Source organism: Rhineura floridana, chromosome 6, assembly GCF_030035675.1.
Source record: "Rhineura floridana isolate rRhiFlo1 chromosome 6, rRhiFlo1.hap2, whole genome shotgun sequence".
Lineage (NCBI taxonomy): Eukaryota > Metazoa > Chordata > Lepidosauria > Squamata > Rhineuridae > Rhineura > Rhineura floridana.
The window spans coordinates 11252833-11280497 of NC_084485.1; the positions used below are offsets into that span (position 1 = coordinate 11252833).

Sequence of the window (27665 nt, forward strand, 5' to 3'; positions counted from 1 at the left end):
TGAGCTTCATGGCTGAGTAGGAATTTGAACCCTCATCTCCCAGGTCTTAATCTGACACTCACCACCCAGGTAATCACCTATTCAGGCACTAATCCAAACCCAGGCCTGTTAAGCTTCAGCAAAGTGGCGGCTGTGACGCCCTTCCCTGGCTCTCCCTGTCAGGTTCCTACCTGCTTGTGGCTACTGCCTTTCACTAGGCAGCACCAGGGACTCCACCAGTCCAGACTGTCCTTTATATGGTTCCTCTCTCCGCTCTAGCACAGATCTCACTAGATCCCCCTGCTAGGCAGCACCACCAGTCACGTCCTATAACCAATATTCCCAGAGACTTTGCCTGAGTCTCTCTCTATCTGGTTACTTTTGTGACTGCGTGCGTATGCTGTCCCCAACCCCTTTTGTATCTATATAGATTACACATATAACTCTGGGTTGCTCTGGATACTTGAAATGTTATTATTCCTCCCTTCGCCGCTGCCACCATTCGTTACTGTTTCCCTTCAGCCTTGGTAATTACCTTGCCCTCCCTTCTGGTCTGTATATTCCCCAGCCAAGGATCAGGCCTTCGGTAAACCAAAATAGTATTTATTAAATATCAGAAATAACAAGATTACTTTTATAAGGTTACATAAGCGTATGGTTTCATATATTCCTGTGGTACTTGACTTATTATTAATCCGAACTCTCACTCCCTCTTTCTCCACTCTCCTGACATCCACCACCAAACACCTTCTTCCTCTCACATCCACCAGCTACCAACATCCAACTCCTAACAACGTCCACCCCTCATTCAGCTGTCATTCTTCCATTTATACTCCCAGCCATTCAAACGCTCAGCCAATCATCCAGCATTCTACTGCTCATGTACTCCCCCCTCCTCTTTCACTCCACTTACCATATGTCTTCTATATAAAGAGCACTTACCATATTTACATTAATACAGGAACATCACAGCAGCCTTATGTGTTTTCTTCAGATCATAACCTGGGGAGGGGGGCTGAGACTGAGAGATTGTGGTGTGCTGCCTAGCAAGAACTACAAAAGTGACATTTGAACCCAGGTCTTCTTGATTCACAGGACAGTCTCTTGGCCACTACACCATTTCTAGGATGAAGAAAGTGCCACCGTTCCAATTAAGCAGATGAGTCCTCTGGAAGTGGGACAGTTCATGCCAGGGTAGCCATCTTTTTTTCTGGAACAGCTCCTGTATGTAAAGGCTACTTGACAGGCAGAAATTCAACAGGTGAGATATAAGAAGAGTCCTGCTGGATCAGACCAACTATATGTATGTCGTTATGTTTCTGAACATATATTGATTGCCTAATTTTCTCCAAGCTCTGGCATCTCAGGACGAGCATAATTCCAGCCACTAAACACTGGTTAGAATAAAAACGAATGCATACTGCTTTCAGAGAAGGTGCAGGCGGCTTCAGACTTTGGCGTCTCCAGAGAAAGAGGGATTTATTATTATTATTATTATTATTATTATTATTATTATTATAGAATGACGAGTGGTCTAAACGTGCACATCCTAATCATTTATTTATTTACTTTTAAAAACTTATACACCGCTTTTCATGTAGAAGTCATAACTCTCAAAGCTGCCACCGCCGTTGTGGCACCGACGCCACCTTATCTTCCCTCCCCCCCTTTCCTGCACTCAATGGTACTTCCCTACGCCCCCCCTCCGAAAGGCAACAATGGTGCAGCCTTCCGCTTCCCCTGCTCCCGTCTTTCCTCTTCGCACAACCCTCCTTTTTTTTCCCCACCCCCTCCGTAATGGTACATCACCCCCTCTCTATCTCCCTCCCACCTCCTTTTCGTCGCGCCGTGTGTTCGTCCTGCGCGGCGCCTGCGCAGTAGCGCCGCTGCCCTGAAGGGGGTTGTTTCTCCAGCTGAGTGGCTGTTTACAGCTGTGGGACTCGGCGTGCGGAGGGAGGGGGGAGAAGAGGAGGAAAGAAGGGCCGGTGGCGGCGGCGGCGGCTGGTGCAGGAGGAACAGGTAGACCTGCGCCGGCTGTTCTTCTTAAGTGCTTACCCCCCCGTCCTACTCTAATTGTGAGGCGAGGAGACCCCCCCTCAGTTCCTGACAGCCTTTGGGGCTCAAGCCCCGCCACTCCCTGTCATAATAGCCCCCCTAACCTCCTGATAAGGGCCCCCCTCAGGCCCGCCTGGGTCAGGAAGGCCTTGGTTGGCTCTCCTTCTTGCCTTCTATCCGCCTCCCCCCCGCCGGTTGTTTACCATAACAGCCATTGGCTGTTTCTCTCCTTGCCTTCCCTCCCCCTTCCGATGATGCTTCAGCGCCAGTCTCCTGCTTCCAGGGTGATGATGGGTCCAGGCAGCCCTTCCTTTCTCCTTGTTTTCCTCCCCAACTCTCTTTGTGATGGGGTGACACCCCCCCAAGTCCCTCTTCTTCCCCCCACCAACAACAGTGTAGTGGCAAATTCAAAATGGTAGGGTCCTTCATGTCCCCACTCCCTTCCTTCCTCTTTGTTGTTATTGCAGGGTTGAGAATGAGACCCTTGTTAATTTATTTATTTTATTTATTTAATTAAGCTTATATACCGCCCGACTAGCAACAGCTCTCTGGGCGGTGAACATTAAAAATACAATAAAAATAACACAAAACTACACAAAACTGTACAGTCTAAAATCAAAATATAATAATATATTTTAATAATGCCTTCTCCCACAACAACCGATGTCCCTAGGAGCCAATAAGCCTCAAAGAGGAGAGTGTTAGTTACTGAGTCTTCTCAGTGGCTGACTCACCTCTAGACACTCAGATTGGCTCCAATCAGCAAAAAAGGAAAAGGAAGCATGTTAGAAGACTCTTCTCAGTGGCTAACATGCTCCCCTTCGTGCTGATTGGCTTGTAGGGTGCCGGAGATACAGGGATCCTGCTGGGACCCTGATCCCAAAAAAGTAAGGGTTCTAAGACACACACCCCGAGACCTGGGCAACTACACCCCTGGTCTCCCAGGTAATGGGTGTAAACCATGCCTGCAGCCTCTACTCACTTACCTAGGAATAAACCCCATACAACTCAGGGCAATTTATGTCTGAGTAGACACATGTAAGATTGCATTGTAAGTCTCTTTCTCCACTCCATGGTGATGAGGCTAGCCAGCTACTTGGACCCCTCTTTAAATAGCCCCTAAAAAGGTAAAGGTGTCCCCGCACTTGTAGTGCGAGTCGTTTCCGACTCTTAGGGTGACATCTTGCGACGTTTACTAGGCAGACCGTATATATGAGGTGGGATTGCCAGTTCCTTCCCCGGCCTTTCTTTACCCCCCAGCACATGCCGGGTACTCATTTTACTGACTATGGATGGATGGAAGGCTGAGTGGACCTTGACCCCTTTTACCGGAGATTCGACTTCCTCTTTCCGTTGGAATCGAACTCCGGCCGTGAGCAGAGCTTTCAGCTGCGTTACCGCTGCTTACCACTCTGCGCCATGGAGGATCTTCAAATAGCTCCTAACAACTTTATTATTTTTGTTGTTGTTGTTGTTATTTGTTGTTGTTGTTTCTGCCATGCCTTTTATTGATCTTATTGCTGCTGCCCCCCTTCTCGCATATATGGTTTTACTATGGTATTTTTTAAATTATGTTCATTTGTTTTGTTTTATGATAAGGCATCTTGTGAGGACTTGTTGGAAAATACATGGTAAAAATATAGTAGATTGATTAGAACAGCACAGTCCTAACCATGTCTTCTCAGTCCTATTGAATTCAAATGGGGCTTCTTGGTCAATGGGGTCAGGATTGCAGCCTAAATCCCCCATTGATGATAGCACTTCAAAATTTATATCAGTTCTCTTTCTCCTTTCCGATGTGTTCAGAATAATGGTCATACAGTACCACTTACCTCATCTTGCTTCCTTCCCCCAGTGGCACTGTAGCTTTCCCCCACCTTCTCTACCCTCTCCCAAGAATAGGACTCTATCACTTTTTCTCCCTCTCTCTTCAGTCTCCAGGATGATGGACATGAAAACCCACACTTTTTTCATCCCACCAACCCCATATTGGCGTTAGCCCTTCTTTCCTCTTCCCCACCCCTAATCTCTTGTGATAAAAATACCCCATAGCTTCCTTCCCTCTCCCGTCCACCCCCATCTCCACAATAATGACTGTAAACAGCCTGATTCTTCCTCGCTGGCAATGGGATCAGCCAGCCTTTTCCTCTCCCTTATGGTAATGAGGCTCCATAATTTATCTCCTTCCCTCCCAACCTCCAAGGTAATGGGTATAAAGCCTGTTTCTTCTTCCTACTTTTACCCAGACGTGTGGGTCACCCTCTTTCTGCCACTGTTCTCTCCAAAGTAATGAGCGTTCGGTGTTTCTTTGCTCTCACCACCCATGGCCTTCTGATGATTCCCCCCCCCCCCATATCCAGCTCGTGTTGGAAGTTAATCTGTCTCTCTTGGTAAGCCCACTCATGTGATAATGGGCTCCAGGACGCATAGAAGGAATGCTTCAGTCTTTCTCACTGCTTCTCCTCAACTCTTTTTAATAATGAAGCAATCTGATTTCACCACCACCACCATTTCAGGGGCAATGGGTCTAAAAGAGGGGTGCCCTCCAGTTATTCTTGGACTCCAACCAGTGTGATTCTGTGTTGGAATTGCTTTTTAATATGTTTTTAAACCTTTTTTAAAAGTACCATATGCTTTTTAACCGTTTATTCTTTCTTTCTTTTTTAAGATGTCTTCAGAGCTTTTTCAAAGAATGTTTTTAAAGCTGTTTTGTTTTAATGTGTTTTAAAGTCTGCTTTTATGATGTTTTAAAGTGTTTTTAGTGCTTTTGTTTGCTGCCCTGGACTCCTGCTGGGAGGAAGGATGGGACATAAATCAAATAATAATTAAATAAATAAATAAACTTCCATCAGCCCCACCCGCTATAGCCGATGGTCAGAAATAATGGAGTTGTAGTCCCACAACATCTGGAGGACCACAGGTTTCCCTGGTCTAAAATTTCACTCTTCCTCCACCCTTTGCAGATATTAGATACCTTTCTTATTCTCCCCACCACTTGCTTAAGAGCCCATTCAGACTGATGCTGCAGATATTAGTTCCCTTTCTTATCCCCACCCTTCCTTAATAACCCATTCAGTCTGGACAGTGTGCTGTTGCACTTAGGTCTGCTTGTGGGCTTTCTGTTGCTTGGCCACTGTGAGAATAGGATGCTTGACAAGATGGGGCTTTGGCCTGATACAGCAGGGCTGCTCTTATGTTTCATGATTTGTTTTTCTTCTTCCCTCCACCTCCCCCCCCGCAAAGTTGCAGTGTCCCTTGCCAGTGAGGCTCTTGTGCCTCCTTCCTATTACCATAGTAGTTCTTTGCTGCCCCTATGTCACACACATGCACTTTCTATGCCTTGTGTCTCCTGCCTCTGTGCAGGTGTTCCCAGTTTCCACAGCTTTGGGGTAAGGCATCACTCTTCCCCCCCCCCCGGAGTAGTAATGCCTCTCTTGACATCTCTGCATGTGCTAGACTCAACTCCTTCACTCCAGTTAATAAGCTGTAGTCTGTTTTTTACAGTAGGATTTTGGTTTCTTTTCCCATCAATCCTGCATATCTGACATGTTCCTTCTTTCACTGCTGTTTCATCTATTATTTATTTATTTGTTTATTACATTTCTGCCCCGCCTTTCTTTTCATGATTGAAACCCAAGGTGGATTTACATATGGTTCCCAGGCAGTCTCCCATCCAGGCACTGACCAGACCTAACCCTGCTTAGCTTCAGCAGGGAGCTGGCCTTATGTGCCTTCAGGTTATAGTCTGGGACCTATGATGAGGGTTTTATTTCCTCATCTCTTCTCCCCCCCCCCGCTCCCCCTAGTAATAAGGACCCCTGCCTGCCCACAGTGGATCTGCTGTCCAGCTTCCCTCAGCACTTCAGTGTCCCTCATGGTAATGTTCCTTCCATTTATGTAGTAAGGGGGGGTCACCACTTCCTGTGATGATGGGCCTCCTCAGAGCTGTCCTCTTCCCCATCTTTATGAGAATATGAGCATTGTCTCATTGTGCCCCCAACAACAGCATTCATTGACTGTCCATGCTCATAAACAGATAAGAACATTAGTCTGATCCAACAGGGTTCTTCTTAACTTCTGTCTAGTTCAGCATCCTGTTCTTACAATGGCCAGCCCGATGCCTATAAGAAGCCCACAAGCAGTAGCACAAACAGCATTCTTCCCCAATTGTACCCAGCAACTAGTATTCAGAGGTATACCACATCTGACACTGGAGGTAGTATACAGCCATCATGGCTAGTAGCAGGTAAGGATTCTGTCCAGCTTTTTAGCCCTCTGGGTGCTTTCAGTTAATTGTTGCAATGAAAGCTACTGTAGAAATTATAAATAAATACAGATTTGCTTCTTTGAACCATTATGATAAGGCTTTATTCACCATCATCTCTAAAATAAACTGTAGAATGTTTGTCCTGGTCTCCTGCAAATGTTGCTATTGTCTTTGAGATCTGAATACTTCCCTCACTGCTTGAGCACAAAGCTTTGAGCATGAAAAGTATTTCTTTTTTCCAGGTGACATCCCGTAATGATCCAGGTGCGCATACAAAGTTCTGTAATTGCACTTCATTTTGATGCCATTCAGGACCCTGGCCTACTGTCCACATAGCAGTGCTTTGGCTCTGAATGTCTGCACGAGGCATAGGGAAGTTGCCAGAGGCTGTAATTGTAACGCCAAAAAAAGAAACGGAACCCACACATCTTTCAGTGGCTTTAATGCATTTTGAATCTAGGGTGTCTGCAGCAGGTCTTGGCTGCAAAATAAGTACTGCTCTGTGCTGTGGGAAGACTATTCATTACCACCACCCCCTTCTCTCTCCCCGTGCTACAACTCTTCTGTGTTAGAGCCATGTAGACAGAAGACCCTGTTTTCAGTAAGTGTGCCCTGAGTTGGCCGCAAACCAATTATCTCTTGTAGTGGCACAACAGAGCTTGCAGAGGCATGCTAATAGCCCTGTGACTGGACTGCAGCCAGGTCAGAGGGCAGCTGTGTTGTATTGAAGAACTCTTTGACTTTGTGCTCATGTTGTTTTGTGAAGAATAGAAAGCAAATGGGGGAAAGTTATTAAGGTTCTTCTGGTGTATTTAAAGCAATACCTAAGCCATATTAAAGGCCAGAAGAAGAAGAAAGATATAAAGAGGTGCATTATACAGCCACAAGAGTGGCTGTGTACTATAGCCAGCGTGGAGTTTTTGCATTCCACAATGTTAAATTGAAAACACCCCCTCATGCCATTCTGATGCTTCCCATAAACTCATTCCAAAACAAAATCTTACAAAACTTATAGTCCTGAACTCAGAAATGCATGCTTAACAACCCTCTAAATTTTCACGGCGAAACAGTCAGAGAGAATCGAGAGTTCAAAGTGTAAAAACAGAGGGGAAAAACCCAGACCCCTTTTGGACTTTATTCTGTCCGAGTTCTCATAATTTGTTGAAATTCATTAAAAAACAGTCATCTTCACTGAGTACCTGTAAACCTGACCTTGCCCCATACTTTGACCTTCATCTTCTGCAGTTTAAAAGTTTAAAAAATGCCTGGCTGATTTTTAATAATTTAAGAAATTTAGCATTGAACTCAATGATAACCCTGGGCATGCTCAGTAAGAACTAACTGTCAGTGTTCTAAAAGCCAGAATCACAGCTGCTGGGCTTGCCTAATCAGGGGGTCACACCCATGCCAGACCTTTATTTCACTTGAGACTGTTGTGACTTCCCCTGAAGAATCCTGGGAAGTGTAGTTTGTGAAGGGTGCTGAGAGGAGCCTCCTATTCCCTTGACAGAGCTCCAGTGGCCAAAGTGGTTTAATAGTCAGCCACTCTGATTGAAGCTCTGTGAGGGGAACAGGGCCTCTCCTAGCAACTCTCAGCACCCTTCACTAACTACACTTCCCAGGATTCTTGTAGAGAACCCATGACATCTAAAGTGAAATAAAGGTCTGGTGTGGATGTGGCAGGGACACTTGTGGTTTAAATTTGGATGGGAGGCTACATGTGCCTACTGTAGAATAAAAAGGTGGGGAAAACACTGAAAAGCAATGATACTGTTCATGATGTTTTCCTTTTGGAAAGGAAAGGGGCTTCCCCTCAGCCCAGTGCCCACCCACCCAATCTCCTCCCTGCCCCTCCCCCAGGTCAGTTTCACAAATCCTAAACAGGATTGTACAAAAATAAACCCAGTTGAACTCAAAAAGTATGCAAATGATCAAACCTATCATCCCTTCTCTTTCCTCCTGTCCCCTCCCTCTTGCCCCTTCCCTCCCCCTTCCTATGCCCCTCCCTCCCCTTCCCCCTCCCCATAGTCAGTTTTACCTATCTTAAGCATGATTGCACGGGAGTAAATCCCATTAAATTCAATAAGCATGCAAATGATCAAACCTGCCCTCCTCCTTCCTTCCATCACCTCCCTTTTGCCCCTTCCTTCCCTTTGCCCCTCTCCTTCCAATCCCCTTCTTCCCTTTGCCCCTCTCCTTCCAATCCTCTTCTTCCCTTTCCCCCTCCCCTCCTTCCTCTCCCCTCTCCCCCCCCTTTCACCTTCCCTCTGCTCTACCCTCCCCCTCCCCCATGGTCAGTTTTATCTATCCTAACCATGAGTGCCTGGGAGTAAATCGCATTGAACTCAATAAGCATGCAAATGATCAGACCTGCCCTTCCCTTCCCTCTCCTCCCCTCTCCCTTCTTCCTCCTCCCCTGCCCAGTCCAGCCCTCCCTCCATGCCCCCCCCAGTCAGTTTTACCTATCGTAAGCATGATTGCACAGGAGTAAATCCCACTGAACTCAACAAGCATCCAATCCATTCTCAGCAAATGGATCAATCCAAGCATCAATCCATGCTCAGCAAACTTGCACAGGATCCCATTTCTTACCTCCTGCATTAAAAAACAGGGAAATTCACTAATAGGTAAAAAACCTTGTGGTTTAAGAACGTACCTATAGCCCACAGATATTTCTATCAAACTTTAAAAAGCAGGGAAATTGGATTGAAAAGCATAAAGTGGATTTAACTGTAAAAGACGAACCCAAATTGTGTTTGCATTTTGACAAATTTGTAGGGCACTACAATATCTCATAGAGGGCGACAGGTCTCCTGCTCCCCTCAGGCATTTACTATAACTGCACAATTTTCCTGCTTTTTAAAGTTCGATAGAAATATCTGTGAGTATAGGTACGTTCTTAAACCACAAGGGGTTTTGCCTATTAGTGAATTTATACTTAAATCACATTCAGGACTTTTAATGTTTGTGTCCCCAGCTCTCTCTGTGCCTAGAATATTTTACATTATTTTTACATATATTTTTCTCACACTGAATAGGAATTCCTAGAATCTTGTTAGCTTTTTTTCTGGAAAGCAAGTCAATCCCCTCACAGCTGGAGAGATGTACTTTGATAATGTGAAGGCTGTGTGTTTCCATGTTAATTTGTGCTGCACAGTTAGTGTGCATGGTTGTTTACAGAGCAATATAAGCCAGTGCCAAAAAGAACAAGGCAGATCCTTGCCCCAAAGAGCTTACAGTTCAGTTTTGACACAGAAACAAAGGGAAAGGGAAGCTAACAAGACATTACTATGAGCAAAATATACTTTGGCTTTGTTTCAGTTGAGGCTGAGGACTAAAGCATCATGGAAAAGGTGGGTTTTTAGGAAGGATTGGCCTACCACCAATACACCTGCAAATGTCTATGGGGCTCACATGGGGCTGTAGAAAGTGGAGTCCCTCAAGGATCAGTATTGGGACCTGTACTTTTCAACTTGTTCATTAATGACCTAGAATTAGGAGTGAGCAGTGAAGTGGCCAGGTTTGCTGACGATACTAAATTGTTCAGGGTTGTTAAAACAAAAAGGGATTGTGAAGAGCTCCAAAAAGACCTCTCCAAACTGAGTGAATGGGTGGAAAAATGGCAAATGCAATTCAATATAAACAAGTGTAAAATTATGCATATTGGAGCAAAACATCTTAATTTCACATATATGATCATGGGGTCTGAACTGGTGGTGACCGACCAGGAGAGAGACCTCGGGGTTGTAGTGGACAGCACAATGAAAATGTCGACCCAGTGTACGGCAGCTGTGAAAAAGGCAAATTCCATGCTAGCGATAATTCGGAAAGGTATTGAAAATAGAACAGCTGACATCATAATGCCGTTGTATAAATCTATGGTGCGGCCGCATTTGGAATACTGTGTGCAGTTCTGGTCGCCTCATCTCAAAAAGGATATTATAGAGTTGGAAAAGGTTCAGAAGAGGGCAACCAGAATGATCAAGGGGATGGAGCGACTCCCTTACGAGGAAAGGTTGCAGCATTTGGGGCTTTTTAGTTTAGAGAAAAGGCGGGTCAGAGGAGACATGATAGAAGTGTATAAAATTATGCATGGCATTGAGAAAGTGGATAGAGAAAAGTTCTTCTCCCTCTCTCATAATACTAGAACTCGTGGACATTCAAAGAAGCTGAATGTTGGAAGATTCAGGACAGACAAAAGGAAGTACTTCTTTACTCAGCGCATAGTTAAACTATGGAATTTGCTCCCACAAGATGCAGTAATGGCCACCAGCTTGGACGGCTTTAAAAGAAGATTAGACAAATTCATGGAGGACAGGGCTATCAATGGCTACTAGCCATGATGGCTGTGCTCTGCCGCCCTAGTCAGAGGCAGCATGCTTCTGAAAACCAGTTGCCGGAAGCCTCAGGAGGGGAGAGTGTTCTTGCACTCGGGTCCTGCTTGCGGGCTTCCCCCAGTCACCTGGTTGGCCACTGTGAGAACAGGATGCTGGACTAGATGGGCCACTGGCCTGATCCAGCAGGCTTTTCTTATGTTCTTATGTTCTTAAAAACAAAACATTTTTTAAAAATGTTAAAACAAAACATCTTTAAAAGCAATTCCATCACAGACACTGACTGAGATAAGGTCTCTACTTAAAAGGCTTGTTGAAAGAGGAAGGTCTTCAGTAGGTGCCAAAAAGATAACAGAGATGGTGCCTGTCTAATATTTAAGAGGGAATTCCAAAGGGTAGGTGCCACTACACTAAATGTCTGTTTCCTATGTTGTGCGGAATGGACCTCCTTATAAGATGGTATCTGCAGGAGGCCCTCACCTGCAGAGCGCAGTGATCGACTGGGTGTATAAGGGATAAGACGGTCTTTCAAGTATCCTGGTCCCAAGCTGTATAGGGCCTTGTACCCCAAAACCAGAGCCTTGAACTTGGCCCAGTAGCTAATAGGCAGCCAGTGGGCACAGTGTGCATATGCCTGCCATCAACCAAGATGGCAGTGGAGGCTTCCCTACGGGGCTGATGCCCCTAATGCCATCTTGGTTGATGGTAGGCATGCACGCACAGAGCGCACGTCATTCTCAGGGACAGGAGAGGTAGTTGGGAAACGTGGGTGAGCTTAGTAGGCTTTTGCTGCCTCTATGGGGGGTTGGGTTATGGTGCCCTGGGACTGTGGCAGGCTGGTTCCCAAAGGTGCAGTCATGCCTGGTGCCGGCCCTGCTGGCTATAGAACTTCTATAAAAAGAACAATAGCAGAAGCCAGCAAAAATACAATATTAGGGCGGGAAACAGCCTTGCATTTGGTGCAACAGTAGTCAGCCCCCGCCCAGGCAAACGTAATGAAGCATATAATGAGCCTTTCAGTCATATAGGCTGTCAGTTTGCCCCACTCTTTCCAGCACCTACAAGGTGTAGTGATAGTTCTGCTGGACAGGAACATACAGTAGGGCCCCGCTTTACGGTGATTCGCTAATACAGCGGTCTCAATTAGACGCAATTAGACTAAAGCCCCACTCATACGGCACTTGTCCCGCTTTTACGGTGGTTTTCAGGCATCGCGCCCCATTCTATTCAATGAGTTCCGCTTTACAGGGGTTTTCGCTTTACAGCAGGGGTCCGGAACATAACCCGCCATATGAGTGGGGCCCTACTGTACTCCCAAGTGCAATGCTAAATGCGACCTTAGTGTTGCACTTTCCACAACACTGAGGTGCTGCCTCAGATCTTTTCCCTTTTTCTACCTACAAGCAAGGTTTTAGGCAAACAGCTGCAGCAGCACACAGAACCCTTTCAAACACACACAGAGCTCTTCAGGCAGCTCTTCACCTTTTTATACCTGGTAGTGAGTTCACTGGCTGAAACCCTGGAGGAGGAGCTGCCAGTCAGTGTAGACAGTACTGAGCTAATGGACCAATGGTCTGACTCAGTATAATGCATGTTCCAACAGCAGAGCTGGCAAAGGATGTTTCCCTCAGAGAAAGTGCAGAATACAGTAACTATGACTTCTTACTCCTCTAACAGCCCCACCCCATTTATTTTGAGCAGAGGATGTTCCCTGGCATGCTTTAATTTTACTACCAGACCTAATCACGCATGACAAAAAGTGGAATAGGAAAAACTGTTCATACAAAGGGGCGGGGGGGAGAGAAAAAGTTTTAAAGAAATAAACAAAAGAGAACAACACAGGAGTATGAATGTTGTCCATTTGAAATGTATTTTTATTGATAGTTTGTTGTGGGAGGGAGCAAAATGTTGGCAACACAAGTACACCGGAGGGAGCCAGCCCAGCTTCTCCAGATTATATATTCACTTCCCCTCAGCCTCCCCCTCCTCCTTCCCTCCATTCGTCCCTCCTCCCCCTGCCTTCTTCAGCCACTGTGTCCTTTTGTGACATCACAGGCAGTCCATTGCCGACAGTAACAGCACAACCTCCCTTGGCCTGACAATGGTGAGGACACTTCAGCATCGATTTATTCATTTATTATTAAAATATTTATAGCTTCATGTATACTGATACCAGGGAGGGTCTGGGATTTGATCTCCCATCTGTTTTTGAATAAAACAAAGGACTCCATAAGAGATTAATACAAAAAAACATTTTATTCAGAAATAAAAGCTGGCTTCTTCAAGCCTTGCAGTCCTCTTTGTTGCTTTCACTGGTGGTCTCTTCCAAAACCTCGCCAGCTTCAGAGACATCCCTGGAAGTAAAAAAACACAGACAATGAGGGGGATGGCTACTATCCAACAGCCTCACCCACCTCCACCAGCGTCAGCCTGGCAACTTCATCCCTAACTTCCATTCAAACATTCACGGGTTTCATCTATTCATGAATATCCACCGGTTTGTCAGATTCACACACTTACACCCACCCACCACCACCACCCTCGACCGCATCCGAAACCCCACTCACACACAAACACATGGCCAGCCGACATCCATGAAGGACGCCAGCGGCAACATCCGCCCCTCTCTTGCCCTCCCATTCATTCACATTCATTCCCCGGCTTCAACCTACAAATATCCACCATCCACAAGGTCCATCGCTAGACATCACCCAGTTTCAGATGTATCAGCCACCTTCAAGCCGCGACCCCTTTCAGCAAGTAAACTTGCCTTATTTTCGCTCCATGATGGCATCCCGCAGCCAGATGATCACCTTCTTGCATTCGCCAATTTGCCTCCTCCAAGTGAAAGAAGACCAGGCAATGCTTTTGCCTCAGTCTTTCTACTTGGCCCACCTTTATAGCCACTCAGCAGCCATGTGATTTTGTGATGTCACAGGCAGTCCACAGCCCATGGCAACAGCTGGGGAGGCCTCATCATCATCATCTCTTCACACACCTCACAATTGTGAGTGTAACTCAGCTATGATTTATTTGCTTGCTCTTTTAATATTAAAAAGTTTTATAGCCCACCCTTCATCTGTACTCATACTGTGCTGGGGAAGATTGTTCAGCCCAAGAATGGCCTTCCCTTGTGGGCGACGTTCCGGGGACTCCATGCCAGAGGGGGGCAGGGCCAAAGGCAAAAAGTAGGCGTGGCCAAATGCAAGTGTGGGTGGAGCAACAGCCGTGACTTACCTTTGTACATTCGGCTCCATTCCAGTTATGCAAAAATCAAAGGTTTCTGCACTTTCCCATCTCTCCAGTCCACTTAAGCAACAGGCCTCATCACAGTTCAAGGACACAAAACCACTTGAGGAGGGTTTGGAGCTGGGCCTGTGATGAGCATGGCCTGGGAAGATTCCTGAGGGCCGGGCAGAATGTGTGGGATGGCTGCTGAGATTCCCTATATCTGTCATAACACACAGTTTGAGATAAAGGTTATATTTATATATTTTATATATGAACGAAATTGTGATTAACCAAACAGAAATTGTGATTAACCTCTGGTTAATCACAATTTCGTTCATATATATATTTTAGGTGATTAACGGAATCCTTATAGGGATCCAGAACTAGCTTGAGTGAAGTTCTGTTTGTTGCTTTCAAAACTGTCTTATACATTTTATATAAATATATAAATATTCATGACTTTATTTTAACGAAATCAGTCTTTGTGGTGCCAGCAGATTAATATTCTTTTAAGGAATTAAGCATTGCTGAAAAGGATTAAGGAAGCAAAGTCTGTAGTTTGATTTCACTAGACCAGGTTCAAGGTTCCTCTGTTGATATACAAAGCCCTGAACAGCTTGGATCCAGCATGATTTATGGACTGCCTGAGCCCTTCTCTCCCAACTCCATCGCTGAGATCCTCCGGAGGAGCGCTGTTAGTTGTCCTCCAGGTTACAGAGCTCTTCTTATGTTCTTATGTCTTGGACATTGAATGCAAGTTGCTGGGTGGGGTGGGAGGGAGGAACTTCTAGGCTTCCCAGGAGCATCTATGCTGGTCCCTGGAAATATGATTCTAGACTAGATGCAGCAGAGGCTTTTCGTGTCAGATGCCCTCCTGGTTCAGTAGGGATCTGCTGATAGGGCCAGTTAATTAACAACTAGATCAGTCAGAAGACCAGTCTGGGGAGAATACAGAAGCTATTATCCTCTTGCCACTCTGTCAACATATGGATAGCTAGTCAAGGCTGAAAGAGCATACTGGCACACGGTATTTCCTGAAAGTAGGAGAAAGTCATCAGGCACTGGGTGCTTACACCCCTAAAGTCAACTATGAGGAGTTTGTTTGGAGGCTTAAAGTTTTAAATTTAGCTTCTAGAAGGGCATAGGTGAATAGTTGGCCACTTAGTGGCCATCTTCTGAGCAGATATGGCTCCTGAGATACTTCTTGTCTGTTGCCGCCATTAATCCTCTGTTTCCCAAACAATCTCTGTGCCAAATTCCACACAGACTCAAATATGCAGTTTGGAGTAATAGAATCATAGAGTTGCAAGGGGTCTATAAGGCCACTGAGTCCATCCCCTTGCTCAATGCAGGAATCCAAATTAAAGCTGACAGATGTCTGTCCAGCTGCCTCTTGAATGCTTCCAGTCAGTTCCATTGTCGTACCGCTTTAACAGTTAGGAAGTTTTTCCTGATGTTCTGTCAAAATCTGGCTTCCTGCAACTTGAGCCCATTATTCTGTGTCCTGCACTCTGGGACAATTGAGAAGAGATCCTGGCCCTCCTCTGTGTGGCAACCTTTCATGTACTTGAAAAGTGCGATTATATCTCCTCTCAGTCTTCTCCAGGTTGAAATGCCCAGTTCCTTCAGTCTCTCATAGGGCTTTGTTTCTAGTCCCCTGACCATCCTCTTTGCCCTCCTCTGAACCCGTTCCAGTTTGTCTGCATCCTTCTTAAAGTGTGATGTCCAGAATTAGATGCAGTACTCGAGATGAGGCCTAACCATTGCAGAATAGAGGGAACGAATACTTCACGCAGTTTGGAAAGTATACTTCTGTTAATGCAACCTAAAATACCATTTGCCTTTTTTTGCAGCCACATCCCTGCAAAGCATGCAAATAAGCAGGCGTATATAAAACTGAGAAATTATGCAAAAAATTTAAACTGAATGTGTGCTACATCTGATTATTTTTGTGGTAATGAGTCTGAGCATCACTGATCATATTTGCTTCAACAAATGGGTAAGATTTGTGCTGGGATGATAGTAATATCCTGTGCTTTGATAGTGTCTTGCAGTACCTTCTGGTGTTGTTCATAAGTTTTTGATGTGTACAGGTGGGACATTGTTTTCTGTGGAACATTCTAAACCAGGAACAAACACTGAATATGCCACTTCTGGTCAGGAAAGCAAAGCACTGTAAATAAAAATTCACATTAGCTTTTTCTGTATGAAATGTTAACTGTCTGTGGAGGCTGGTATGCATAGATTGTTGCATATTAAATTGTGGTGCAGACAGCTGCAATGATCTCCAGAAGTCACTCTTTCCCCACCCCTCACCTCTGGGTGTTACTGTGATGTTAATACATGAGACTAAATAATAAGGCCTTGGTTCAAGTCTGTTCGCCATCCCTCTTGGATTGTTTGTTTATAACTAGGGCTGGAACTTCAGTTGATTTTAAGGTTGGGAACCATGGAGATACTTTTAAGGGTACCTCAGGTTTCCCTAGGAGGATTTTTGACTATTTGTTTATATTTTTGGCCTTCAGGCTGAATTGCTGTTTTCAAATTGACCAGTTGACCACACTAAGACAAACATGTGCCCTTTCTTCTTCCTCCCTTATGGACATTTATACAAAAAGCTGTGTTTTCTCTGTTAACCATTCATTCATGTATGCCTGCATATTCTTTTTTCTGACTACCACTGTCTGCCTGTGCCTATCTTCGAGCTTTCACATGTGGGTCAGCTTGGATTCTGATTTTCTCAAGGAATATCTTCTAGAGTGCCAGAGGAGGCTCACATGGGAGATCTTCTGAAGAGATTCTCTTCCAGGGTTCATCTCATTTGCAAAGGTGTCTAGAGGCAAAGTTCTATGGAACAGTACAGAGGAAGCATTTTCCCACCTCCCAGTTTGGGGCAAGTTGATCCATCAAGTACTCACCAGCAGCAAACATGTTCAGCTGCAACCTTCTTGGCAATACAGTCCTGACTCAGGCTGCAATCCTAACTCTACTGACCTGGGAACTTCTGTGTAGACATGGCTAGGTTTGCGCTGTTAGTATTCATCCCAGGAACCCTCCTTGATCCAACGCCAAGTGGTGATACTTAGAAAACTGATAAGGTGAGGATGAGGCATCCGTGGCCCTCCAAATGTCTTTGGACTCCAATTCCCATCAGCCTCAGCCAACATGACCAGCAGTCAGGGATAATCGGAGCTGAAGTCCAGCACCCTCTGAAGGGCCACAAGCAACCCGTCCCTGAATTAAGGGGTTGGCAAGCAAAATATAGGCAAGTTAATAGCTACTGTGAGAGAGCCAGTGTGGCCTAGTGGTTAGAGTGTTGTACTACGACCTGGGAGACCAGGGTTTGAATCCCCACACAGCCATGAAGCTCACTGGGTGACCTTGGGCTAATCACTGCCTCTCAGAGGAAGGCAATCGTAAACCCCTTCTGAATACCGCTTACCATGAAAACCCTGTTCATGGGGTCACCATAAGTCGGGATCCACTTGAAGGCAGTCCATTAAAAAATAGCTACAGTGGCATAAAGTCTCAGGAATTAAAAGACAGAATAGGAACATTCATTTGACTATTTTGTACACAAGATGATGGTGAAAGACACTTATCTTCCTTACTTGGGGAGGGGTTCTGTGTTCATTCTGTTAAGAGGGAGAGGGGGGGCAGGCAGGCAGGCAGCTGGTATAGCACAGTGGGGAGGTCAGCCTGGTTGGGAGTCCAGAGTCTGTGTCAGCTCTACACTGCATCAGCAGTGCCGGGGGGGGCTGGAAATTCCTGGGTCTTTGGCAGGGAAGGAAAGTCCTTAGCCAGCAGTCGGGTTGTAAATCTGCCAGGCCTATCCGAAGCGTACTTGCCGAGTCAGAAGTCCAGAAGCGAGGTCAGTGGAGGTCCGGGATCAATTGCCAAGGGATCAGTCAAAGAGATGCTGCAAGGAAACTAGGTCTACACAAAGCCACACCTGACATTGCAGTCAGCAACAAGCTGCAGCCAAGGTGTGCCTTATAAAGAGCAGGATGGACAGCAGGTGTGAGCCCTCAGCGTTTGGGCCTTAAGGAGACAGGCCTGCCTGTCTTCTGCCTGACCTTCTGCTGTCTACGTTCTGCAGGTGAGGGGGGAGTATCCTGTTCACTGTCTGTGTCTGGCTGCAGGGCCTCTGCTGTCCCTGGGGTGCTCTGCAGCTGAGGGGCAGAAGGAGCTGGATTCTCAGGAGGCTCCTCCGTGTCTCCTGCTGCTCCTGGGTCTGCTGCTGTTACTCCCGAGTCGTCCTCATCTGAGGAGTCCTCTGACGGGGCCATGGCAGTCTGTGAGTTCAAATCCCTGCTCGTGTCTCCTGGATGTCAAGGGTCACCTAAAGATCACCCCACAGGGAGTGGCTCAGGGGTTACGTGCCCTGCCACCTGTGCAGCCGTGGGCAAGCTGCATAGTCCCAAGGAGCCCAGTTGCCCCCCAGCTGGCAGTTGTGGACAAGGAAGGGTCTGGCTTGTGCAGCTGTGGCAAGCTGAGCAGGCCCTGGCCAGCTGGGGAGGACTAGCCTCAGAGGAAGGCAATGGGAAACCCCCTCTGAATACTGCTTACCATGAACACCCTTTTCATAGGGTCGCTGTAATTCGGTATCGACTTGAAGGCAGTCCATTTTCCATATATATAAAAACAAATATTTTAAAAAGATTTATGAGATGGCCTGTTTTGATCCATAGGCTTGAGACTCCCCACTCCTCTTCTAAGATAGTTTCGAAGTTCCTGCATGCAGTACTAGCACAGATGTGTGATGCTTTTGTGCTCCAAATGTTGGCAAAAACAGGGTGTCCTTTGGGGTTGGGGGAGGAGAATAATGCAACATAGAACTACCTAGAATCCATGATGTTCCATATCCAGAACCAACTTCACAGAGCAGCTGACAACACAATGAAAACATTCTCGGCAGGTAACTAGCGTGTACAATCAAAGGGTTTCATTACACACATGAATGCACGTATGTATTTGAAATCTTCCAGAGACAAAGGAGAGCTATAAGTGGCAATGCTGGTATAAATGAAAGTGCTTTTTGGTTCTGTGTATTCTGGTATACAGAATATCCCTTACAATGCAGGTGGTATTTTCCTGACTTCTGTTCTTGAGTAGTTTTATTTGGTTGATATAATGACTTTTTCCTTTTTTCTTCCTCTGCTATCTAGAATTGTTTTTTGGAATTGGTTAGTGTGGACAATGGGAGGTGCTGTGAGTGCAGGAGAGGACAATGATGAGTTAATAGATAACCTGAAAGAGGCTCAGTACATTCGGACAGAGCTGGTGGAGCAGGCTTTCCGGGCTGTCGACAGGGCAGACTACTACCTGGAGGAGTTTAAGGACAACGCTTACAAAGACTTGGCGTGGAAACATGGGAACATCCACCTCTCTGCTCCCTGCATTTACTCAGAAGTCATGGAAGCTCTGGATCTGCAGCCTGGGCTTTCCTTCTTGAACCTGGGAAGCGGCACTGGCTACCTGAGCTCCATGGTTGGGCTCATCTTGGGTAAGTGACCCTTTTCATCAGCCCTGTGAATCAAGCTCCTTGTCTTGTGGGGCAAGACGTGCCCTTAAACTTGACAATGCAATGGGTATGTTTTAGCCTGTGGGCATGTTTAGAAGAGCAGGTCAAGAAGAAACATGATCTTCAACTATTTGAAGGGCTGTCATGTTAGTCCCATGACTGCTAGTCCCATGAAGCGCAAGTACCAGAAATTCCATCCTCGGCCCCCAGGGTCATCTATTAGGATAGCGCATGGGAAGCACACTTGGGCAAAACTTTTCACATATATGCAATGGAATCAACTCCAAGAGACATCCTACAGATGCAAAATATTAAAAGTTTTAAACAGAGAAAAATCTGAGTTTTGCACTGGTGAATAGACCCCTCTCAACTCGCTGCTTTATCCCTTGCTCCGAGGAAAGCAGCTGTGTCTCCCTGCCCTTGAAATTCCCAGCAACTGATGCTGTCCTTCACTCATTTTGCATGCTCCACCTCATATTGTAGCACAGCATCAACAAAATGAGGAACGGGTAGTGGCAACTTGTAAGTCACCCTCACACACCTCAAGGAAACACTCTTCTCCAGTGTCCACTGGTATTGTGAAGCTCTGAGAATGCAAGTAAATGCAAAACCTACCTGAGGAGTTTCTTCCTCAGCTGGGCCAAAATGCATTGGTGTAAATGGCCAGCAGGTCTAGAGGAATGGGAAAAAACTGCTTTCTCTGGAGAAAAGAAGGCAGGTAAACGGAACCTCCAGATGAAAGATTGCCTTTTGGGAGAGCTGCCTTTGAGCCCCTCTGGTTACAATCATAGGGTCATAGAGTTGGAAGGGGCCTATAAGGCCATCAAGTCCTGCTCAATGCAGGAGTCTAAATTAAACCATACCTAACAGGTGCCTGTCCAGGTGCCTCTTGAAAGCCTCCAGTGTTGGGAGAGCCCACCACGTCCCTAGGTAATTGGTTCCATTGTCATACCACTCTAACAGCTAGGAAGTTTTTCCTGGTGTTCAGCTGAAATCTGGCTTCCTGCAGCTTGAGCCTGTTATTCTGTGTCCTGCACTCTTGGACGATCGAGAAGAGATCCCGGCCCTCTTCTGTGTGGCAACCTTTCAAGTACTTGAGGAGTGCTGTCATATCTCCCCTCAGTCTTCTCTTCTCAAGGCTAAACATGCCCAGTGCTTTCTGTATTTGTACAGAAAGCAAATTGCACTAAATATACCATCAATAAATGCTTAAAGACAAGTCTCTAAATGTATTTTCCCCAGGTGTTTAAGTGTGCTTTGCTAGGAACTTGAAAATAAGGTACGCCTACCAAAAAAGCTGTGTGAGCTGTAAGAGCCAGCTGTTAAACGGATCAAACAAGCACAAACTTGTGCATCTTTCAAATGTAATTTCTCACACTCTCTTCCCAATTTTCTTCTCTGTTGTATCTTCTCCAATTTCTTCCCAGACTGTTACATTTACTGAGATATGGTGGATTCTTTTGCATCCTTGTTAGAGCGGGGCACATTTTGCTGCCATTCCATTCTCCATATGATGTGGTTATGCTAGTAAGAACTCATACCTTTTGAGGGATTCACTTTATATCTGCATTTTCAAGGAAGACCAAAAACGACAAACTGCAGTGAATGTTTAAAGCTGAGAGAAGCTTTTTGAATTGAAACTAGTTCTTCATCCATTTCAAATATATTTCTTTCTTTGCATTCCTTAAACATGCAGGCCCTTTTGGCATTAATCATGGCGTAGAGCTTCACTCTGATGTTATAGAATATGCAAAGCAGAAGCTGGACTTCTTCATCAGAACAAGCGACAGCTTTGACAAGTAAGATCAGAGGACATGCTTATTTTGCAGTACAGCAGACTTCCCAGGACAGATCATAGCACTGGGTAGTAACTCCTAGTTAGTAGCACATGGTGGATTCAGGATGCTTTTGCATGTGTGAAATACACTGCTGGAAAGTAGAAGGAAATTGAGGGGGTTTGTCCTTGTGCTCTTACACTGTTCTGTCTTCCACTTTGAACAAGCCTGATGTATGCCTGAGCTAAGAAACAAAAGCAATTAGTTAGTTGGGTTCCGTCTAGAAACTTTGGGCAGTATCCAACTAACTTGTTCCATCAGTGCAAGGATTTGCATTTCGGCAACAGAACTTCCCCCGTCTCCTCTCCCCATGCACACCCCGTGCTCTCCTCACATCTGCTCCAGAGGGTTGGAGGAAACCCAGAACAGATTTAGGTGGCTCACAGGAGGAGGAGAAGGGAGACATTCCATTGCGCAAACAGGAATCCCCACGTTGGCAGAATGAGTTACTTGGATACTACACAATATCTGGTTGGTGTTCCTGTTATGGTACATTATAAATTAATGCATTCCCCGCAAAAATGCTTCTGAGATAATAAACAATGCTGTGAGTGAGGTTTTTATTAATTTATTTAGCAAGATTATGTACTGCTTACTAAAAAGAAAGAAAGAAAAATCTCTAAGCAGTTTTCATAAGACAGTACAAAATATTCATTAAAATTTAGCAATAAAAACAGACTGTAAAACAGTACATGTAATAAAATTATCAAAATAGATAAAACCAACAATTTAAAAAACAAATATACATAATAAAGCTACATATCTGGATAGGCTTGTATAAACAAAAACATTTTTATATAAATCTAAAACGTGCTTGTCCATCAGGAAATTGACATTGTGGTTTCACTGGCCAGGAAGAAGGGGGAAAAGAAGCATGTTTTAGTGCTGGACCACCTTTTGCAAGAACACCGGGGAAGGAGCCATAACCCAGTGGTAGCACACCTGTTTTACGTGCAGGAGGTCCAGGTTCAGTTGCTAGCATCCCCAGTTAAATTTATGTTATGGGTTTGGGAAAGGCTTTAGCCTGAGACTCTGGAGAGCTGGTGTCCCATCAGAAGACAGTATTGGGTTTGATGGACCAATTGTATAAGTATTGGGTTTGATGGACCAATTGCATAAGGGCACAAGCTGTGCATAAGGGAAATTGCTCATTTTTCCCCAGCCACTTTAGAAAACTATGCTTGTGAAGCTTCCATGGGAGAAGCCATAACAGTTTTAGAGTGTATATGTGTTCCAGAACTGCAGAATTTACCTAGCTGTTAGCCTTTTGATATATGTATCTACATGTAGATATATGTACATATGATATACGTAGACCTGCGCTCTGCAGGTGAGGTCCTCCTGCAGATACCATCTTATCAGGAGGTCCGTTCTGCACAACATAGGAAACGGACCTTTAGTGTGGCGGCACCTACCCTGTGGAATTCCCTCCCCTTAAATATTAGGCAGGCTCCATCTCTGTTATCTTTTGGCGCCTTTCCTCTTTCAACAAGCCTTTTAAGTTGAGATCTATCCCAGTCTGCGTCTGTGTTGGAATTACTTTTTAATATATTTTTTTAAAACCTTTTATAAAAAAACAAACAATATTTTTAACCCTTTTTTAAAGATGTCTGTAAAGCTTTTTTAAAAAATGTTCTTAAAGTTGTTTTGTTTTAATGCATTTTAAGGCCTGTTTTTATGGTTTTAAAGTGTTTTTAGTGCTTTTGTTTGCCGCCCTGGGCTCCTGGGAGGAAGGTTGGGATATCAATCAATCAATCAATTAATTAATTAACATGTAACTGGAATTCATTGACCAAATAATTTTCTTGCCTCAAAAAATAGGATTAATAATGTTTTATGTGCTTGTGCTTTGCCCAGTCTATGTATGCTAGGAAGGTTCAGCCTGGTTAATATCCATGCCGTCTAGAAGCTTCATTCACAAACAGCCTTTTCTGTTCTCAGGTTTGAATTCTGCGAGCCTTCCTTTGTCACTGGCAACTGCTTAGAAATCTCCCCAGACTGTTCTCAATATGACCGTGTATACTGTGGTGCTGGAGTCCAGAAGGAGCATGAAGATTACATGAGGAACTTGCTGAAAGTTGGTGGAATTCTTGTCATGCCATTGGAGGAAAAGGTTTGCTTGTGGGATGGGGTCCTTTTGCTTGTGATTTTACTTTGATCTTATCATGCATAAAGGACAAAGAATAGCCATGTTATCCTATGACTGCAAAGAAACGACAGCTGTAGCACCTTGAAGTCCAACAGATTTATTGTGGCGTTTCATGGGCAACATCCTGCTTCATCGTGCGCGAGTGTGCGTGTGTGCGTGTGTGCGTGAGCGCAGTTGTTTGTTTTGTAAACTGAGATCATCTATGACATAGAATAAAGTTGAAGGTAAACAAGTTAAGGTGAGAAGCCGATATAACGACAGCGCATTTGCTCAAAATAATGCAGTGTTTCCGTGCACCATTTGCCCCTTGTTGTTGCACTGAGGGTGACTTTCCAAATTACCAAACTTGTAGGGTAGAGAGGGGAGAAGGCTGATAAATAGGACATTTATTTCTGCTATTGGAAGTGCTCCGTCTTACTTTTGTTCCTAAACCCAGCTGACTAAGATAACTCGAACTGGCCCTTCAGCCTGGGAGACAAAGAAGATCTTAGCGGTATCATTTGCTCCTCTGATCCAGCCCAACCACGCGGATTCAGGGAAGTCAAAACTTGTTCACTTACGTAAGTCTGCACATACATATACATACATACCTGCTCTGTTTATTCATTTTTTTTTTAATTTGGAGGATGGGCTGTGTGTGGCTCAAAGAGACGTTCCTCAGAGCCAGGCGCTTTTGCCATTGCTTACAGTCTGACCATCCCTGGGCTGTGTATTTGCTGACCATGTCAGCAAGAGCTGCCCTGCATTTGGTTCTGTCTCTGTGGGGTCATGTTGATCTCGCCATCACACAGCTAGTGCAGAGGCCCTTTATTATACAGTGGGTGTTACTGAGGCCTTCCTTGCTTTGGGAATGATATAGGAGGGGGATCAGGGTGGGGATCAGCCATGCATGACCATGTATGCCTCTGTTTTGCTGGCAAATTGTGTGGCTAGCTGCTGTGCTTTCTTGACTAGCTGTCAGTTCTTCAGCCTGTGCCAACCAGGTTTCTACACTTGCCTCTTTTTCTCTCACGTTTTCAGCGCCAGCGATGGTCCACAGCCTTCAAGATCTTGCACGTATCACCATCCGCAGCACCATTAAGAAGCTGATACACCAGGAGACGGCAGCCAGGAACGGAAATGGCCTCCGGAACCCACCAAGGTTCAAGCGCAGGCGCATCCGCCGCCGTCGCATGGAAACCATTGTCTTCTTGGACAAAGAGGTCTTTGCCAGTCGGATCTCAAACCCCTCCGATGATAACAATTGTGAGGAGTTGGAGGAGGAGAGCAGGGAAGAGGTGGAGAAGGCTGTCCCTGAACTGAAGCCCGAACCTCCTATAAATGTCCTGAGAGAGAAGGTCTTAAGCCTGCCTCTGCCTGACCCTTTGAAATATTACCTGCTTTATTACAGAGAGAAATAAGGTCACTGTCAGCATCAAGCAGAGGGATAGGCAGGACAATAAAACACTCATCAGGGCTTGACAAATGCGTGCCACTTGCTTGCCTGTTAATGTGACCACGCACGGTGGTAAGCTGGCCAGGGAACGTGGCTGCCGTGTACTTAAAACATGATAGCATTTTTCAGATTCCTTCCCTTGGTTTGTGTGCTCCCGTTTCATCCTACAGCAGAGCTTCCTTGGTTGGGGAGGGGCAGATTGGTGGCAAAGTGTTAAACTGCTTACTGAAATGAAGAGCTCATTCAGTGTGTGTGGGGGGGGGAACCCAACTTTGCTGAGACATCTGTGGATTTCTCAACCGTGTTTTTTGCCAAGTGGCAGTTTCAGAATTATTTTGGGCAGCATCCAAACGAGTTGCTTCACCCTTAAAATGGAAGGCAGCAAAACAGCAGAATCTTACCCTGTAAGCCTGGTCTCCTCCAAAGTCCCACAAAAAAGCACAATATTAGCAAAAAGTACAAAACCAGGAGGGTTTGGCATATGTCAAATGCCCAATTAACAGTTGTCGTTCTTAAAATCAGCAGGGACTCTGTTTAAGCAAACCCTTGACTTTCAAGGAAGTGTAACACCCTTAGAAAGTTAATAAGAGCTCCTGAAATACTCATTAGGAGAATTCCTATATGATACAAGAGTGGGGAAGAGGCAATATGAGTTCGAAACAGAAACGACGAAGACACAGTGCTTTGTGCAGCAAAGCTCTCTTTTTTGTTTTGGACTTGGTCACTTGAAAACTTGCTGGGTCTGTCCAGGTTGTGGTTACATCCTCTTGAAAGAATATTAAGGGGTTATGAAGAGAAGTAGAAGGGGAAGGGCATGCAGAGACTGATTCTCTAGAAGCCACCAGACCTCTCTGAAGGTCTGTTGCATGAGTGCTGAATCAGGTATGTAATATGGACAGCTGTAAACTTAAAAAAAAAAAAAAACCTGGAGCAAGCACCTAGTTTTCTAGGAAGGTAGTTCTGTTTTTTCAGAGCATGCCCAGAAATTGGAACCATTTTTCCCCCCAAAAAATATAAAGGGCTGGGTGCCTGGTCTTGTCTGTGACCCAGCAGGGACCTCTGCTGCAGTAAAGGGGCCAGATGACTCATTGTGTAGGTTTTTTCTAGATGAAAGACATATATAATTATACACGCTCATTAGTCTTAGTTTGATTTTTTGTCCCTTTTTAACCAATTACCCAATTTGTCTGTGTACAAACGTGTTGGACTGTTCCATATTAATTTTTTTCTCTAATGGTAGATAACTTTTAGCTTACAAATTTGAAGCAAGAAAAGAAGGAAGAGTGATTCTTGTTGAAATCCTAGGGTTTTCTTGTGAGCTTAAATGGTGAGAAGAAACATCAAATATCCCCAAAAAGGTTAAATACACTTTTTCAGTCCATGTTCACTCTCCTTTGGAATCCTTTGTTTAACATCAAAAAATGTTCATCTCATTGACATTGTCATCCCAGCTTACGAAGAGACAAAGAATTGCCCTATGTAGAAGTTGATTGTCTCTCAGGTGTATGTGTGAATCCATACTTAAGAACGTAGAAGTCTTTCTTAACCAGCCTGTAGCATACAGAGGTATCCCCAGGGTCTGTGCAAGACAGCAATGATGTGCAATCATCTGTCAGAAATTTGATAAAACCTTGTTTTTGTGGTCCATCTGGGGCCACCTACAGCCCAGGCACTGCATGTCCAATGTTCTGTTTCATCTTGTGCCGTCTGATGCTTTAAGGCAACAAAACGAATCATTTGTAGATCTCTGATCTCCATTTTGTACCTGCGAGTTCAGAACTCATCTTCTTATAAAGTAAAAGCTGAAAGCTAACACATGCAGCTGTCTGTCAAAAATCCTCATGTTCTCGTTAGTTCTCCTCTGTTTAAACTGTTCAACATTTTAAATTTGAATGAAGCTGCCTTTTATCGAGTCAGTTGATCCATTTAGCCTGACTGGCAACAACTTGTGTAGTGTGTGCCTCTCCAGAGGCAAACCCAGATTTCATCTTCCTTTGCCAGAGAAGCTACCAAGTTATCCTACTTGATTTCAATTTTATTTTAAAATAATCTGGTGAACGAGCTTCTTTGAGATAACTGAAAGCTGCCCTAAAGGGAGGCCTTCTTTCCATTAACCATGTTTAACTTCTCTTCCCCCGTAGCATTATCAAAGAGATTGTGTGAGGGTTTTTTCTTCATCGTCTTGTCTATTTTTAAATCCTCTAGGGCTTTTTTAAAAAAAACAATGCATAGAAAAATAGTATCTTGTAGGGCTTTTCCCCTTATTTTGGCTGAAAAATACATTTACAAGTAGTTGTGATCAGTCCACTTGTTGTATTGTCGACAAACAAAGGTAGCAAACGTGTGCCTTGTGTGCACGCGCAGACAGCATAATTGTGAAATAACTTAGGCTGTAGCATTGTAACAGAAGGAGAATTGTCAGTGGTATTCTTACACACCAGCATTTACACAGAATGTTTAATTCAATTCAGTGGGGGATGTTAGTAAACAAACTGTAGCTGCCGTCGTTATTTTTTGTAAAATCTGTAAACCAATTTCTCCTTCCACCATCAACTGTCTGCAATCTGCACATACCTGCGTTTAAGCTTCATGTGGTTGTTCATAGCTTTTGATCGGATTGCTGAGTTGTACACTTGCAGAAGGAAGCTTTCTTCCATAGGTTCCATTCTCATACAGTAACTGAAGATGTACATATCTGTAGAAATGAAGATTTGGCTGGTGGGGAGAGTGCTTTCTGAGGCATGGAGAAATGTTGGAAGCAAAAGATCTAAAATGCAATTTTTTATTAAAATAAAATGTTTGTGTCAATCAATATGTTCCCATTTTAAGTCTGCTTCCATTATTGCTTGTGCTTAG

The 27665-nt window shown here is 44.8% G+C and overlaps 1 protein-coding gene across 2 annotated transcripts; it reads left to right on the plus strand.

Moving 5' to 3' along the window:
* Positions 1-953: 953 nt before the first annotated feature.
* PCMTD2 (protein-L-isoaspartate (D-aspartate) O-methyltransferase domain containing 2) lies at positions 954-27621 on the plus strand. 2 transcript variants are annotated; one of them, XM_061630992.1, is made up of 6 exons: positions 954-1240; positions 19035-19372; positions 21087-21189; positions 23167-23338; positions 23811-23934; positions 24395-27621. In XM_061630992.1, the coding sequence occupies exons 2-6, from the start codon at positions 19066-19068 to the stop codon at positions 24772-24774; spliced, it is 1086 nt and encodes a 361-aa protein (XP_061486976.1). In that variant the 5' UTR covers positions 954-1240; positions 19035-19065; the 3' UTR covers positions 24775-27621. The 2 variants fall into 2 exon arrangements, with proteins under 2 accessions (XP_061486976.1, XP_061486975.1); XM_061630991.1 differs by lacking the exon at positions 954-1240 and adding an exon at positions 1794-1998.
* The last annotated feature ends 44 nt before the right edge of the window (positions 27622-27665 follow it).

What these genes read in the sequence shown, in the direction of transcription:
- PCMTD2 (XM_061630992.1), top strand. Translation starts at nt 19,066, where the DNA reads ATGGGAGGTGCTGTGAGTGCAGGAGAGGACAATGATGAGTTAATAGAT. An exon ending in CATGGTTGGGCTCATCTTGG is followed by an intron (nt 19,373 to 21,086) that starts GTAAGTGACCCT and finishes TTAAACATGCAG; the next exon opens with GCCCTTTTGGCATTAATCAT. An exon ending in ACAAGCGACAGCTTTGACAA is followed by an intron (nt 21,190 to 23,166) that starts GTAAGATCAGAG and finishes TTCTGTTCTCAG; the next exon opens with GTTTGAATTCTGCGAGCCTT.